This window comes from Nansenia antarctica, assembly GCF_963989245.1.
Source record: "Nansenia antarctica genome assembly, chromosome: 1".
NCBI lineage: Eukaryota > Metazoa > Chordata > Actinopteri > Argentiniformes > Microstomatidae > Nansenia > Nansenia antarctica.
In genome coordinates, this window is record NC_137674.1 from 43022683 (window position 1) to 43039989 (window position 17307).

Below are 17307 nucleotides of genomic sequence, written 5' to 3' on the forward strand. Positions count from 1 at the left end.
CGCTCCACCCCTCCTGTAGGGATCTGCCCGCTCCACCCCCCCTTTCGGGTTCTGCCCGCTCCACCCCTCCTGTAGGGTTCTGCCCGCTCCACCCCTCCTGTAGGGATCTGCCCGCTCCACCCCTCCTGTAGGGATCTGCCCGCTCCACCCCTCCTGTCGGGTTCTGCCCGCTCCACCCCTCCTGTAGGGTTCTGCCCGCTCCACCCCTCCTGTAGGGATCTGCCCGCTCCACCCCTCCTGTAGGGTTCTGCCCGCTCCACCCCTCCTGTAGGGATCTGCTCGCGGGTGCTGCACAGCCCCTCTCTCTCTCTCTCTCTCTCTCTCTCTCTCTCTCTCTCTCCCGCTCTCTCTCTCTCTCGACCGGTTTTCACCGCCTCCTTCGCTCTCCCGAGGGAACAAACACACACAGGTTAAATAGACCAGTGGGATAACGAGTCTGATTACTGACACCTGTCCGCAATCAGCTCATTATCCCCCTCCAACGACAGTCTGGCTCCCTCTGCAGGCCAGAACGCGCCATGCTCCCCACACTATATCAATAACAACCGAGGTTAAATTCCCTTTTTGGTTCACACTGAAAAGAATGAGAAACATACAACCTTATAGTAAATTTATTCAGAGAATGTTTTTTTGGGGAAATAATTATTTCGAACAAAACCACGTGTGGCACAATTATTGGCACCCCTAGAAATTCTTATGAACAAAATGCAACTGAAGCATTTTTCCATTTCCATTTTATATTCCATTTATTTTTTAAGTTGATCAGAGTGTTTAGGAACTTTCAAGCAGTAATCCATGCCTTCCTGTTATAAATATCAGATGTTTCTTCCCATATTCATACATCAGCATGGGAAAGATAAGAGAACACACAAATCAAATGAGGGAAAAGTGTGTTGAGCTTCATACGTCAGGGAATGCCTATAAAAAATAGCTACTCACCTGAAAATTCCCATATCTACTGTTAGGGCAATACTTAAAAAGTTAAAAGCAACTGGAATTGTTACAAGCTTGCCTGGAAGTGGACCAAAGTTTATTAAGAGAGGCAAAAAAAAATCCCAAGGTTCACTGTTGGAGAATTACAGAGGAGAGTAGCATCTTGGGGTCTCCAAAACTACCATTAGACGCCACCTTCATGCCAACACATTATTTGGAAGCCAAGGCATGCCAGAAAAAAGCCTTTCCTGTCATTTCACCACAAACGTGCTCCCTCTGCAGGAGGATGGATAAACTGGAATATGCTAAACGCTACTGGAACTTTGACTGGAACCGTGTTCTATGGTCAGATGAACCGTGTTCTATGGTCAGATGAACCGTGTTCTATGGTCAGATGAACCATGTTCTATGGTCAGATGAACCGTGTTCTATGGTCAGATGAACCGTGTTCTATGGTCAGATGAACCATGTTCTATGATCAGATGAACCGTGTTCTATGGTCAGATGAACCGTGTTCTATGGTCAGATGAACCATGTTCTATGGTCAGATGAACCATGTTCTATGATCAGATGAACCGTGTTCTATGATCAGATGAAACGTGTTCTATGGTCAGATGAACCATGTTCTATGATCAGATGAACCGTGTTCTATGATCAGATGAACCGTGTTCTATGGTCAGATGAACCATGTTCTATGATCAGATGAACCATGTTCTATGATCAGATGAACCGTGTTCTATGGTCAGATGAACCATGTTCTATGGTCAGATGAACCGTGTTCTATGATCAGATGAACCGTGTTCTATTGTCAGATGAACCGTGTTCTATGATCAGATGAACCGTGTTCTATGGTCAGATGAACCATGTTCTATGATCAGATGAACCATGTTATGGTCAGATGAACCGTGTTCTATGATCAGATGAAAGAAAACTGTAGCTTTTTGGCAACAAACACTCAAGGTGAGTAAAAAGAAGGATGGCTATTCGGTTGTTAAGTCGTGACGTGTTTCCGGGTCCAACGTTGGCTGAGGCGCTCTCTTCGAAATGCCTCAGTAATAATAATAATTAATTATATTTATATAGCGCTTTTCCGAGGCTCAAAGACCCTGACAATATGGGGAAAACGGGAAAGTGCTGTGTCCCTTGTATGAATAGATCCGAGTCGAAAAAACGATTGAACTGTCATTCTACCGCTGTAGTACACTGGTACTCTGGTGCGGGGAATTTCTGGTTTGGACCCGGAAATTGCTAAACGTCACGTTTGACGTCAGACCAACCGCATACCGAAAAGAACCTGATCCCCACTGTTAAGTATGGTGGAGGATCTGAGATGTTGTGGGGCTGTTTTTCCTATAAAAAAGGCCCTGGGAACCTTGTTAATACCAGGACATTTTTTATCTGAATCTGGCTGCCTTTGCCAGGAAACTAAAACTGGGATGTCATTGGATCTTCCAGCAGGACAATAATCCCAAACATATCTCCAAATCAACACAAAATCGGTTCACTGAACACAAAATCACGCTTCTGCCATAGCCATCTCAGTTCCCTGACCTAAACCCTGTTGAAACCCTGGGTGATCTGGAGAGATTCTGTAAAGAGGAATGGTCTCAGATTCTTTGCTCTGTATTCTCCAACCTTATTAGATGCTACAGGAGAACACTCCGTGCTGTTTTATTGGCAAAGGGAAGTTGTACAAAGTATTAAATGCTGATAATTGTGGCAAATTCTGATTTTGTTAGAAATAATTATTTCTTGATTATTATCTTTTTAAATAAATTTACTTTACCGTCTAAACCGGTATTTTTTCAGCTGATTAATGTGTCTTGTCTGTCTCTGTTGCTGGCATTGATGGTTGCTGACTGAGGGCTGAGGCGCATTCTCGTGTGCTTATTGTCTTGGTAACCCAGTGTGCATACTCGATCGGCAGAGACCTGCCCAGGAGCTGTTTTTGGCTCGCGCATTGTTCTCGTGTTGTTCTAGACAAGAGTGAATACTGAGCACGTTGAGTGGGCGGACAGACTAAAATGGCAATGAGGAAGTATGGATTTCGTCGGCGGATTAGCGACACAATCTGCTACTATAGCATATTAGTATTGAAATGAATCAGGGGACTTCAATGTGTCCATTCTTTTGCAGTCATTTGTGAGTGTGTGTGTGTGAGTGTGTGAGTGTGTGTGTGAGTGAGTGAGTGAGTGAGTGAGGCCTGTGACGATCATGGAATTTTGGGTCATGTTAAGTAACAATGTTCCCCGCTGTACAAAACATTCTCTGAGGTTGTATTTTCTTGCAAGTTTCGCCATCAAAGGGAAGTGACCATGGTTGTCACGCCACCATGCTCCATCAGTGGAGTCCAGCGGCTCTTGTAGGTAGCGCGTAATGTCAGTGACAGCATGCACTTTCATCGTTAGAGGGGCAGTGCTTTCAGGCCTACCTCCTCCCATCTAGCATGCTAGCTAGCAGGAGCTTCAAAGGGATAGAGCATTTATTGAGGGAGAGCAAGCGTGCGCAACTATAATTGTTAATAGCAATTATTTTACACTTTATTAGGTAAAGTAAAGTATATCTACATGAAAATAAAAATCCACAAATTCTAAAAATCAATGTATTTCAACACTTATTTGATTAGATTAGATTCAACCTTTTTGTCATTGCACAGAGAACAACAAAATGTATTTTTTGCTCTAGGCACAGGGTCAGCCAAAGTCCATAGACCCTGGAGCAATTAGGGGTTAAGTGCCTTGCTTAAGGGCACAACGGCAGTGGTAGGCACCTTAGATATGATGCCAGCAACCTGTCAAGGTCGTCTTTGTGTAACCACCAGTGACCTCGTAACTGTCACAGCCATAATGAGTGTGTGTCTGAGGCCTGCCTGTTGTTACTGCCCATCATTAATGCAGTAAAGGTCTAAAGATGTAAACACTTGGAACACTTGTAAACACTTGGAGTGTGTGTGTGCGTGCGTGTGTATGCCCAATGATATCGATATCCCCTGTACTCATAATTGGTTTCTTTGTTAGTGAGAGAATGAGTCTTCTGGTATTGTGGATGGTAGAAAGAGCTAGAGTGCCATCTGCTGGTGGTAGGGTGTCCACACACATACATACACACACACACACACACACACAAAATCTTTAGACCTTTACTGCATTAATGTGCGTGTGTGTAACAATAGGCAGGCACACACACGCTCACAATTTCTCACACACACACACACACACTCTCTGCACAAAAACAGTGACCTCTCCCACAACCTACAGCAGGTACAGCAAGCTCCACTCAGCAGTTCAGTCAACACGTGAGCGATGTGTGGTCACGGTGGCACAGTGCCATTTGTGTAGTGTACGGTGGTGTGACCAGGGACATGTCTCCCTACTAATATTCAACAGGCTTGATTGATATTTTCTCTCTCTCACCGTCTGTCTACTCTCTCTCTCACCCTCTCCCCTTGTCTCGCTTTCTTCTCTCTCTCCCCCTTTCTTCTCTCTCTCTCTCTCTCTCTCTCTAGGACTACGTGCTGGCTGTAGAGACATATCAATCCATCATTCAGTACGAGCCCCAGCAGAGAGTGCAGCTGCTGAGTGGGATAGGACGCATATTCCTGCAGGTGAACACACACACACACACACACACACGTGTACACACTATGAAACAAATGCACACATACACACACCTTTCTCATAACTACTTTACACTGACCCTCTCAAACACACTCATATTGATATTCATCACCAGGAGTTTGACAAAAACAATGTGTTGTTGTTGGTTTGGCCAGATTGGAGACATTAAAACGGCAGAGAAGTACTTCCAAGATGTGGAGCAATCCTGCCAGACCAAGGGAAGTGACCCCAATCAAGACACATTCGTCTTGATGAACAGGTATGTGCTCACATGTGTGTGATGTGTCCACTGCTCTATTTTATAAAAATAAATAATGTGCGAAATGACATTTCTCATTTGTCAGCTCATTGTGGATGAGTGTCATTCACACTGATAGTGTTGATGTTTATTCAGAGTAGGTGATTAATTGTCAGATTTTCTCAGTTATGTGTGTGTGTGCGTGCGTGCGTGTGTGCATCTATGCATGTTTTACAGGGCATTCGTCTTCCTCAGTCAGAACAACTATGCCGAAGCGCACACCTCTTTCTCAGAGGTGCTGAAAATCGACCCCAAAAACCCAGTGGTAGGTGATAATGTTATTCACTACAGATTGTCAGGGCCCACTTTTTCTCTGGTTAGGTGACACATGATCTAGAAAAAAAATGTTTATGGTTGTGAATAAAATACGTTTTCCTATATAGATTGAATTTCTTTTTAATCAGTCTTTGCTGATCACATCTAGAATGTCTCTAGTTTGTGACACTGAGCTATCGTCATGGCTGCAGGGTGTTGCCATACTTGCAAGCGAAAGAAATGCATCTTTCTATCCTTCCTCAGGCTAAAGTGCCTCTCTCCCTCCTTCCTTCCTTGAAAAAACTTGCCTTTCTACCGCTCTCCTCCCCATTAGACCCATCTCTTCTCTCCACAGGCATAGAACTCTCCTCTCCCCTCTTGGCTGAGATGAATAACCAATGAGCCTCCTCCTCTGTCTCTCTCTCCTCAGGCCAACAATAACGCGGCAGTGTGCCTGCTGTACCTGGGCCGCCTGAAGGAGTCCCTGGGCCAGCTGGAGGGCCTGGTGCAGCAGGACCCGGCCCTGTACCTGCACGAGAGTGTGCTCTTCAACCTCACCACCATGTACGAGCTAGAGTCCTCCCGCAGCACCCAGAAGAAACAGGCCCTGCTGGAGTCTGTGGCCTGCCGCGAGGGGGACAGCTTCAACACACAGTGCCTCAAACTGGTGTAAGGGGGGGTCCGAATGCGGTGGTGACTGTTCTTGAGTTAATGTTAGCTACGTTTCAGTGGGTTGTTTGGTAAGATGTTTTGGCTGGAACAGGCTGCTGGAAGCAGTGATGGAGTCGTGTATTTTTGTAGGGCTGGAGGTTTGCTTTGCTGTCAAGATACAGAATCTGCTTCGCTTAGGCTGAGAATTAAGCTTTGCTAGCACCCAAGCTAGGAGACCCCTTGTAGATTGTTGCTCCGATTCTCTCTTAAAAATGGCATACAGTTATAGACAAATAACAATAATGACAGTTTAACTAATAGCCTACTTAGCTTATCAAGTGAACAAACAACACAATTAAGATCGGACCAATAACCTGCATGCACAGGGGTCTGCTGGAGAGACATGAGTGTATTGGCAGTCCACATAACACCATGGGCATTATCATGAGCATGAAAGCATGGAGAGTTACTGGGACTGTCCACCTGGTTCAGGCTAGACTGCAACACAAATATCTGTCAATACTTTTAGACATGGCAGATTGGTTGTGATTAAATAAGACCAAATCAAACCAACCAGAAGTTACTTCCCCCAACCACGATCTGTTACTCGTCTTCATACTTCAACATTGTAAGAAACCTCCAGAACAGTCGCTTGCTAACTCAAAAACAGACAGACAGTATCATTGATCATCCGCTCAGGATACACCAATCTCCACTACACAAAAGGAATGTAATATATATGTAACTCAAAACTGTACATACTATAGTAGGGAAATCTATGACTTGTATTAAATTACTTATTGTTGTATTAAATGATTTCATAAAAATGACTTTTATTGAATTATCCTCATGATATCTTTCTAAGTATCACTGTTTACACTTGTTTTGACCTGCATTCATGTAATTGTACTGTATTGCTCCGGATATGAGAAAAGGAATCTTGTTGATCCAAATAAACTGATCTTGGTGCAATAGAAACTTCTGTTGAGTCCTGTAAGACAAATGCAAGATGCAGCAAGGAAACTGAATGATTGTATATGAATTGTATTTTAATGTGAACAAATGTCATATACCTTGTTGAGGTAGATGCTGTATGCTATCAACAACATTGCCTTGATAGCCTCTCTTATGACTGACACTGATAGTGTCCTAATGTAATAGCTTACTGAAATGTCATTAGCTTTCTGGCATGTAGTAGAATGCTTGAGTTAGCTACAATGATCCACTGTTGCAAAAAGTCAAGACAAATCATATTGACATGGTAACTACAATACAGCGCTATTTGTCACTTAGGGCTTTTGTAGTACAATCAGGTACTAAGTGTCTTAGCTGATTGCACCCCTAAGGCCTTTAGTGTCCTAGTATTCATATATTCCGTATCAACTCTTTTGAGCACATTGAAGAGTGCTCACATACTTCTTGCGAATGTCAAAATCATCGGCAGGACGATTGTAGGCCTTCCACACCGGCTCACCACTGCCCCCCACAGGCTCACCACTGAACAGTCTTATAGCCTTTGTGTAGTTCTGCAAAACAAAGCGACAGTGATCAATAAATGTTCTCTGAAATGCCTGATTATGGTGCAAACATAGGCTCAAGTTGTGTCCCAATGGCCTTTCATCTAGTCATCGTTGCCTTCTCAAAATGTATTGGAGGAAATTCAATTCTCTCTTCTGTTTTGAGGATACAGGGTGCAAGCAATAGATAGATAGACTTTATTTGTCATTGCTACAGTACAGGTACCAAACAACGAAATTTAGGAGGGGAGGCTCCCCTGGTGTTTAGGAAAGGAAAAAGAAACACATTTTAGAAAAAGCATAGATGCATAAAATCACAAGAAGGTAAGGAGCTGGTTTACATCAATAAAGGCTATGTACACAATCCACTGTACTATACTGCACAGATAGTCAACTAGGGTTGTCATATTGCACAAGAAAGTATTTTTTCACATTATTTTAAAGTGTCACAGTTTGCAGGCTTGAAAATTTACATGTTTGTGCCTCAGCACTAGCTGCCATACAATCCGTCCGGACTGTCCTGGGCCCAGAACTTAGGCCTTTTCTGTGTTCAGGGCCTTGACGGCCCTGTGGTAGAAGCTGTTCTTCAGTCTGTTTGTCTTAGCGGCCGGGGTCCTGTACCTCCTGTTCGAGGGCAGCTTGACAAAGTGTTCGTGCCCAGGGTGGGTCGGGTCCTTGGAGATCTTGGAGGCCCTCCTGAGACAGCGTGTTTTGTACAGCTCCTCCAGAGAGGGGAGGGGGGCGCCGGTGATCTTCTGTGCTGTTCTCACGACTCTGTAGCTCGTTTCTCTCCGCTGTTGTGCAGCTGTGGAACCAGTTGGAGATGCCGAAGGTGAGGATGCTCTCCACTGCGCCGTGGTAGAAGGCCACCAGTATCTCCTTCTTGTTGTGTTGTTTCCTGAGGCATCTCAGGGTGTATAGCCGCTGTTGTGCCCTCTTGATGGTGCCTTTAGTGTTGTCCTTCCAGGCCAGGTCATCCCGCATGTTGTGTCCCAGGAATCGGAGGGTTGAGACTATCTCCACGCTCTCCGTCGATGAGCAGGGGCAGGATCTCGGACTTTTTCCTCCTGACGTCTACGATGAATTCCTGGGTCTTTGACTTGTTTAGCAGCAGGTTGTTAACCTTGCACAGCTTGCTCAATTTCTCTACCTCATCCCTGTACGCCGCCTCGTCCCCCCCCGAGATACATCCCACCACGGTGGTGTCGTCTGCAAACTTTACGATGTAGTTGCTGGGGTGGATGGGGGTGAAGTCGTGGGTGTAGAGGTTGTAGAGGATGGGGCTTAGCACGCAGCCCTGGGGTGACCCAGTGCTGAGGCTGAGGGCTGTGGAGGTGTGGGGGCCCACCCGCACCCTCTGGGGGCGGTCGGTCAGGAAGTCCTTGATCCACGCACATATAGAGTGTGATAGACCCAGGTCTAGTAGTTTGGTCACTAGCCTGTCTGGAAGGATGGTGTTAAAGGCGGAGCTGAAGTCCACGAAGAGCAGTCTCGCGTAGCTGTTTCCCCTCTCCAGGTGGGATAGAGTGGCGTGGAGAGTCGTCGCTATGGCGTCCTCTGTGGACCTGTGGGCTCTGTAGGCGAACTGGTATGGATCCAGGTTGGGCGGGAGGCGTGTGAGTATGTGGGCCCGGACTAGTTTCTCGAAGCACTTCATGATGATTGGTGTGAGTGCCACCGGGCGGTAGTCGTTTAGGCAGCTCACCGTGCTTTTCTTCGGGACTGGGATGATAGTTGAGGTTTTCAGGCAGGGTGGGACGGTGGCCTGGGACAGGGACTGGTTAAAGATGTTGGTGAAGACCCCGGCCAGCTGGTCGGCGCAGTCTCTCAGCACCCGTCCCAGGACGCCATCCGGCCCCGAGGCTTTCCTGGGGTCCACCGCCTTCAGTACGCGTCTCACCTCGTGCTCTGTGAGGGTGAGGCTGCTGAGAGCTGGAGAGAGTGGTGTCTGTGTTGTGGTTACCTCCGTTCGCCCCTCGTCGAACCGGGCGTAGAAGGTGTTCAGCTTTCCCGCCAGCAGGGGGTCGTCCTCTGCGGCTGTGAGCCTGTTGGCTCTGAAGTTTGTCATCTGCTGAACCCCCTGCCACATCCGCCTGGAGTCGTTGCTCAGGAGGCATTCCTCAATCTTCTCTCTGTGCTCTGCCTTGGCCGCTTTGATGCCGCGCTTTAGGTTGGCCCTGGTGGAGCTGTACAGCGGTGTGCGCTTCCCTGCGAAGAAGGCGTTGTCCCTCTCATTTATCAGTTTTTGGACCTTCCCAGTCATCCATGGCTTCGTGTTGGGGTAGACCCGGACCCGTTTGTCCACGGTGACTGAGTTGGTGCAGTTCACTATGTGGTTCAGAACCGACGACGTGTACTGTTCCAGGTCCTCATGCTCATATTCCTGCCATAGGGTGTCATTTAGGCAGATCTGCAGTGGAGCGGACCCTTCTGGCCAGGTTCTGACAGTCTTAGTGGTGGTGGGAGCACTTTTCCCCATTGTAGTGTATGCAGGAATCAGGAGGATTGACACATGGTCAGACATGCCTAGATGAGCTAGCGGACTAGCCTTGTAAGCACGTTTGATGTTGGTGTATACCTTATCCAGTGTTTTTTCTCCTCTCGTTGCGCATTTTACATGCTGGTAGAACTTGGGTAGTACTGCCTTCAGGTCGACATGATTAAAGTCCCCCGCTATGATGTGGATAGCCTGTGGATCAGTACTTTGTTGGCTACTAATGACGTCATATAGTCACGCCAATGCTACTTTGCTGTCTGAGCTAGGTGCTATATACACACATGTAATTAGCACCGCGTTAAACTCCCTAGGCAGGTATGTGGGTCGGCATACTGGGGAGCAGTGGCTACTTACAGTTTTCGTGTTTAAGCACCAGCTATCCTTCGTCGATATTATGATCCCACCTCCTCTTGACTTCCCGCTACGCTCCGTTCGGTCAGCGCGATGTAGCGTTCGGCCCTCTAAGCTAACGTTAGCGTCCACAATGTTGTCATTTAGCCAGGTTTCGGTCAGAATAATCACACAGCTATCCCCTACGATGCTGTTTTTGGCCACCTGTAGGGGACAGACCATAGGGACACACACCCAGTGTATACAAACAAATGACTACAGGGTCGTACAGTTTCATCCATAGTGAATCTGTGGTAGATCCCAGCTGGCAGAGTGATCAAGTCTCCCTTCGTCGTGGCAATCCGTATCCAATGGTCCTCTTTGTCCCTCACGTCAAAGTAGGCCCTGCCGTCCAGGATGTAGCGGATCTCATCATCCAAAAAATATGAAATCCACCTATATAAGACACTTTTACAAATGAGTCACCAAAATAGGTTACAGCCAGACATGTGAAAATGCAACAACTGTTGTGGGTGTGTCAGTCTGTGTAGCTCCAGGTAGGTGATGCAAGTGAGCAAGGTTATGCATCAAACTATTTTCTAAAAGGTTTTTGCTGGTGTCATGTAAAACAGCATGCATAGCTACACAAAAAGGTCACCATCCATGCACTCTCAAGATGGCTGTGATACCTTTTCCTCGTAGTTGGGTAGTTTATCTCTGTGGATGGTTATGATGTCCGTGTAAGAGTAGCCCTGGTCCTTACGGATCTTCTCCAGCTCAGGGTCTGTCTCATATATATCAGCATTTAACTGGAAGACAGGGCAGTATAGTCAGGGGCAAACTGCAAGGTGAATACAGTAGTGCTGCAAAATTACAGTGTCCATTTGCAGTCATCCAGCTAGTCATTGCAATGCATATTTCTTTAGGTAACATATTTAGGTAATTGCAAGGCATGCATATTGTCCTATTGAGGATTTACAATACTCTACAATACGCATTGAACACATTTGAGCCAAGCAATACACAGTTTACAGTGTCATCTAGTCATTGCATTAGACATTAATGCATGTTTGTTTATAACACATACTCCTACTTTTCAGACCTCAAGCATCTATACAGTAAAGGTGATAGGCCATTGTTTAGAACTGTATTTACATACTATTGTTTATAAATGGGTGTGGGCTTGAGGGGCCCTCTCTTCTCTTCTCTCAGACCACCAGCTCTCTCTCTCTCTCTCCTCTCTCTCTCTCTCTCTCTCTCTCTCTCTCTCTCTCTCTCTCTCTCTCTCTCTCTCTCTCTCTCTCTCTCTCTCTCTCTCTCAGACGACCAGACCAGAAACCAGCTCAACATTTTTGTACCTGTACTTTGTTTCAATAAATAGTCTTAAACTACTCAGAATTATATTCTTCATTTTAGTATCCAACAAGTAACTTAATAAACGACAATAGCTAAAAAGCAACGGTTTTCTTATTTTAGCGTATTAAAGTAGCAAAGACCACAAATTTGCATTGACCGCAGTAAACTGCTAACACTTCTACAACCCAAAAAGGGGCGTGGACATAACGGGAGGGAAGTACCCGGATGCGTTGCTCTGATTGGGTTGGACAATTAAGATGGTTTTCCAGCATTTCCCATCATTTGATGCTCTGGCTAAAAAAACATAATGGCTGTGTTCGGAATAGCATACTAGCATACTACTCATACTAGATATGACATATATTTTAAGTATGTAGTGCGTTCACACTGTACAGTATGCGAGATTTGAGTATGCGAAAACTTTATTATGCGAGCAATTATTTCCAGGATAATTGAAGTTTGTTACGATGGACACTACTCGGGTACTGTTTCCCAAAATGCATTTTGCCAGATGGGGTGGGTTACCGGCGAATGGGCTACTTATTATTTTGAGGTTATAGAAAGTTTAGGCTGTAAATTGTCAATCCCATCTGGCAACCCTGTGCGCTTTCAGCCTCGTCAAACTGCGTCATACAAACCCGTCATACAGCTGTTGTTTACATTGTCCGATAGCCTGGGAACCGAAAGCTTGCAATAAACATATTTTTTTGCACAGATTTGAGTGTGCAGATGCTGCTTTTTTGCACTCTATTTGATACTCTTCAGCTGCACCACCCCAGCTAAGTCTGATCACGGATGAGCGGTGGTATTTTCACTATAGCTACTGGGAATTAACATGGTGAAATGCATTTTTAGACAAGGCTACGTCATCATGATTACAAATATCCCACTTGAAATGCATGAAATCCAAGTTTATTTGTGTCTTATACACATGTTCACCTAGAATTTGACTGCTTGTAGCCCAATCACGAATGATCCCAGTATTGTAGCTTCAGACGGACAAGTTGGTTGTAGTGCTTGCCCACGATATGTTATTGCTCATATATATTTATTTTAATCATGTTATTTTACCAACTGTTAAGACAACAATATAGTAAGCTAGTTACTTGAGCTAGCTAAAGATGTTGGCCCCCAAAATCATTTTACAACGTGTTGTAATTATGTTACGATAGATATTTCTGTCGAACTCCGTAATGGCGCTTTTCAACCCGGGCTGGCCCTGTAGTGGAAAAGCGCCATAAGTGAAGGTAAGCAACGCAGGGTGCGTTCGTAAAATCGCTCCGAGAGCGCCGGAGCGCACACTGGGTGCAACGTCATAAATGGACCAGATAATTTGATTGGACAAGAGGCATTTCATGAGTGCTGATCAGATTTCCAGGGCGAATTTGCGAACGCAGCTAGCGAACAGAAGACACAAAAAATCATCAGATCAGATATATAAACTGGTTATTTAGGTAAACTGGACAAATTTTGGGAATATATGTGGTTACTTTCTCTCCTGAAAACATATTAAAACTCCATAAAGTGACACTTGTAAAGCCAAAATTACATATTTTAGCCAATGGAGGTTTAAAATGGAGGTTTAAATTCCCCGCTCCCAGCGAAATGCATTCCGGGAGGCAGTATGCATACTGTGTAAATGGTCGGCTGGTTTTCGCATACTTATTATGAATTTAGTAGGCAGTATGCAGTATATACTCATTGAGTATGCTAGTATGCAGTATGCTAGTATACCATTCCGAACACAGCCAATGTCTCTGCAATGTCATAGTACTCTTTGATTCCTGCAATCGTTTGGAAATCATAATTTAAAACTAAATTCAAATTGTGTGCTGCACAATGTATATATACAGCATTCGGTTCTTTATCGAGGAGGCGTATCTGCACACCAGAATAAATGCCACTCATAACGCTGGCTCCGTCATATCCTTGCCCTCTGCATTTGTGAAGTCCTGTAAGGGTTAATTGTGTTGACGGGCTGTGACCTGCGGGGAAAGAGTGATTGTTATTCTTTGAGTAAATGCTTTCCGTCTCTGTCTCGTCTTAAATAATAACGTATCTAACACTTTTGGTTAGATGCTGAACTGCATTTCGTTGTCTAGTACTTATACTCTCCAATGACAATAAAGTTGAATCGAATCTAAAATGTTGTAATAGATGCATCTGATCTGTGTATGGTGGCATCACCACAGCACTTTTTCCATATTTTGGTAAATCCCTTCAGAAATCCTAGAGCCCTTACTGCGCATGCGGCCTCACAACACCTGGCCATGTTACCGGAAGTTTTGTTGCAATCACATGCATGTTCTTGCCAAAGACCGTTTACATCATATCCCTCTGTGTCAATACACTGTCACGTCTAGATTTCATATTTTATGCCATGGCGCTAGAGGCGTGGTATATGGACATGTCTGACGAAGATCAGAGAATGCCGCACAAACTAAACCCAAACGAACCCGTGTCTGTGGAGGAGTTACAAAAGCTTGGAGTTTCCTCCTGGAAGGTAGCTTGCCCTGCTAGCCATCTAGCATAACACAAGTCATACTAACATCAACTTTGACCACAAGCTAGCAAGTAGCTAATGCATTTTTGCTATCTTTGTACTGTATTGATTATGGATTTGTTCAATGCCTGATTATTGTAAATGCAAGGACACTTAAATGCATTCCCAACCAGCCAACATGTGTTATAAACAAACATGCATTAATGTCTAATGCAATGACTAGATGACACTGTAAACTGTGTATTGCATGGCTCAAATGTGTTCAATGCGTATTGTAGAGTATTGTAAATGCAAGGACAATATGCATGCCTTGCAATTACCTAAATATGTTACCTAAACAAATATGCATTGCAATGACTAGGTGGATGACTACAAATGGACACTGTAATTTTGCAGCACTACTGTATTCACCTTGCTGTTTGCCCCTGACTATACTGCCCTGTCTTCCAGTTAAATGCTGATATATATGAGACAGACCCTGAGCTGGAGAAGATCCGTAAGGACCAGGGCTACTCTTACACGGACATCATAACCATCCACAGAGATAAACTACCCAACTATGAGGAAAAGGTATCATAGCCATCTTGAGAGTGCATGGATGGTGACATTTTTGTGTAGCTATGCATGCTGTTTTACATGACACCAGCAAAAACCTTTTAGAAAATAATAGTTTGATGCATAACCTTGCTCACTTGCATCACGTACCTGGAGCTACACAGACTGACACACCCGCAACAGTTCTAATGATGTCTGGCTGTAACCTATTTTGGTGACTCATTTGTAAAAGTGTCTTATATAGGTGGATTTCATATTTGTTCTCACTCTGTTCCCAGCTGAAGATGTTCTTTGAGGAGCACCTGCACCTGGATGATGAGATCCGCTACATCCTGGACGGCAGGGCCTACTTTGACGTGAGGGACAAAGAGGACCGTTGGATACGGATCGCTATGATGAAGGGAGACTTGATCACTCTGCCAGCTGGGATCTACCACAGATTCACTATGGATGAAACTGTACGACTCTGTAGTCATTTATTTGTATACACTGGGTGTGTGTCCCTATGGTCTGTCCTCTGTTGCTTGCAACATGCATCCTCTAAACAGAGGAGAGAATTGATAATTGATTGATAATTGAACCAATACATTTTGAGAAGGCAAAGATGACTAGAGGAAAGGCCATTGGGACCCAACCTGAGCCTATGTGTGCACCATAATCAGGCATTTCAGAGAAAATGTATTGATCATTGTCGCTTTGTTTTGCAGAATTACACGAAGGCTATGAGACTGTTCGTTGGTGAGCCCGTGTGGAAGGCCTACAATCGTCCTGCCGATGACTTTGACATTCGCAAGAAGTATATGAACACTCTTCAATGTGCTTAAAAGAGTTGATTTCTATACTGAATATATGTATACTAGGACTAGGGATACACCAACATTTCGGCAAACAAAATTATTCGGCCGAAAATAGCTAAAAAGCACATTCGGTGTTCAGCCGAATGAGTGAAAAGACTGAAAAGGTTTACCGAATACAAGATGTTTTTTGATGACGTGATCAAACAGTGCAAGCAACCCATGCTGTTCTGTGAATGAGACGAGCATTGAGTGACTGCCTACTAGTGCCTACTGCCAGGTCATAAGTACAGCAAACATGTCGGCAGTTTGGCGTCTGTTCTCTGAACGACAACGAGAGGCACATGAGACTTTGGTTTTCTTGACTTCAAAATAAAAGCGATCGATAAGCTAAGCGATCATGGAAACTGATGGGATCACAGTATTTTACATCTTTCATGAAATGAGGAAATATTACGTAACATAAAGTATATACAATTTAAAACATGTAATTGTGATAATTATCATGTTATATGAATAAGCATACAAGCATGAATAAAAAGCTAAATATATTTAATTCATGCAATGGTACAAAAATTGGGAAAATAAATGAAAAACTGGCAGTATGCATTCGAGATTCGGCCAAGTGTTTCCTTAATTTCGGTGCATCCCTAGGACACGACAGGCCTTAGGGGTGCAATCAACTAAGACACTTAGAGCTTTTGTTACTAAGGTACTAAGTAATAAATACTAGTGCCTTTATTTTTGTCAAAAATAAAGTAACAAACACTGCTGTATTGTAGATACCATGTCAATATGACTTATGATATTATAGACTTTTTGGTACACAGTGAATCATTGTAGTGTTCTACTACATGCCAAAAAGCTAATGAAATTCCAGTATGCTATTACATTTTAGGAATTCAATCACTATCGGTGTCAGTCAAAAGAGTGGCTGTCATGGCAATATTGTTGATAGCATATACAGTCTGTACCTCAACAATGTGTATGACATTTGTTCACATTAAAATACAATTCATATTTTGTAACCATTCAGTTTTCTGTGCTGCATTTGGTCTACATGTCTTAGTAGAGGACTCAACAGAAGTTTCTATTGCACCAAGATCAGTTTATTTGGATCAACAAGATTCCTTTTCTCATATCCGGAGCAATACAGTACAATTACATGAATGCAGGTCAACACAAGTGTAAACAGTGATACTTAGAAAGATATCATGAGGATAATTCAATAAAAGTCATTTTTAAGAAATAATTTCATACAACAATAAGTCATTTAATACAAGTCATAGATTTCCCTACTATAGTATGTACAGTTTTGAGTTGCATATATATTACATTCCTTTTGTGTCGTCGAGATTGGTGCATCCTGAGCGGATGATCAATGATACTGTCTGTCTGTTTTTGAGTTAGCAAGCGACTGTTCTGGAGGTTTCTTACAATGTTGAAGTATGAAGATGCGTAACAGATCGGGGTTGGGGGAAGTAATTTCTGGTTGGTTTGATTTGGTCTTATTTAATCACGACCAATCTGCCATGTCTAAAAGTGTCAAGTATTGACAGATATTATCGGTATTAGCGTGTGGTATTAGAGTCTTGCACATTCATCATCATTTTCATCCGTCCATCGGTGTATATTTGTGTTGCAGTTTAGCCTGAACCAGGTGGACAGTCCCAGTAACTCTCCATGCTTTCATGCTCATGATAATTATGGCCCATGGTGTTATGTGGACTGCCAATACACTCATGTCTCTCCAGCAGACCCCTGTGCATGCAGGTTATTGGTCCGTTCTTAATTGTGTTGTTTGTTCACTTGATAAGCTAAGTAGGCTATTAGTTAAATCATTGTTGTTATTGTTATTTTTTCTATAACTATATATCATGTGTGATGGCAGCTGGTGAAAAGGGGAACAAGTCGGCAACCAATCCAAATGTTCAGACTTTTATTCTGAAAAATGTAAATAAATTTCAACGTTGTTGAAAATCAATGACACTCAATCACACT

General features: G+C 43.9%; 2 protein-coding genes and 1 pseudogene across 3 annotated transcripts in view; 2 read left to right on the forward strand and 1 right to left on the reverse strand.

Moving 5' to 3' along the window:
* The window catches only part of trappc12 (trafficking protein particle complex subunit 12), a 28058-nt gene extending 21385 nt beyond the window's left edge, over positions 1-6673 (forward strand). The window contains exons 9-12 of the mRNA XM_080533172.1: positions 4439-4537; positions 4706-4809; positions 5026-5113; positions 5534-6673. Of these exons, the coding sequence (XP_080389298.1) occupies positions 4439-4537; positions 4706-4809; positions 5026-5113; positions 5534-5776 (534 nt within the window). The 3' untranslated portion in view covers positions 5777-6673. The remainder of the gene's footprint in view (positions 1-4438; positions 4538-4705; positions 4810-5025; positions 5114-5533) is intronic.
* A 460-nt stretch (positions 6674-7133) lies between these two features.
* On the reverse strand, positions 7134-13726 carry LOC308150152 (acireductone dioxygenase-like; annotated as a pseudogene). Its single transcript has 4 exons — positions 13697-13726; positions 10757-10907; positions 10389-10554; positions 7134-7280 (listed from the first exon to the last, which is right to left on the reverse strand). The product of its transcript is annotated as an acireductone dioxygenase-like (transcript).
* Positions 13727-13772: 46 nt separating this feature from the next.
* On the forward strand, positions 13773-16374 carry adi1 (acireductone dioxygenase 1). Its single transcript, XM_080550362.1, has 4 exons — positions 13773-13957; positions 14408-14527; positions 14791-14970; positions 15220-16374. Exons 1-4 carry the CDS (start codon positions 13835-13837, stop codon positions 15334-15336), a joined length of 540 nt encoding a protein of 179 aa, XP_080406488.1. The 5' UTR covers positions 13773-13834; the 3' UTR covers positions 15337-16374.
* The last annotated feature ends 933 nt before the right edge of the window (positions 16375-17307 follow it).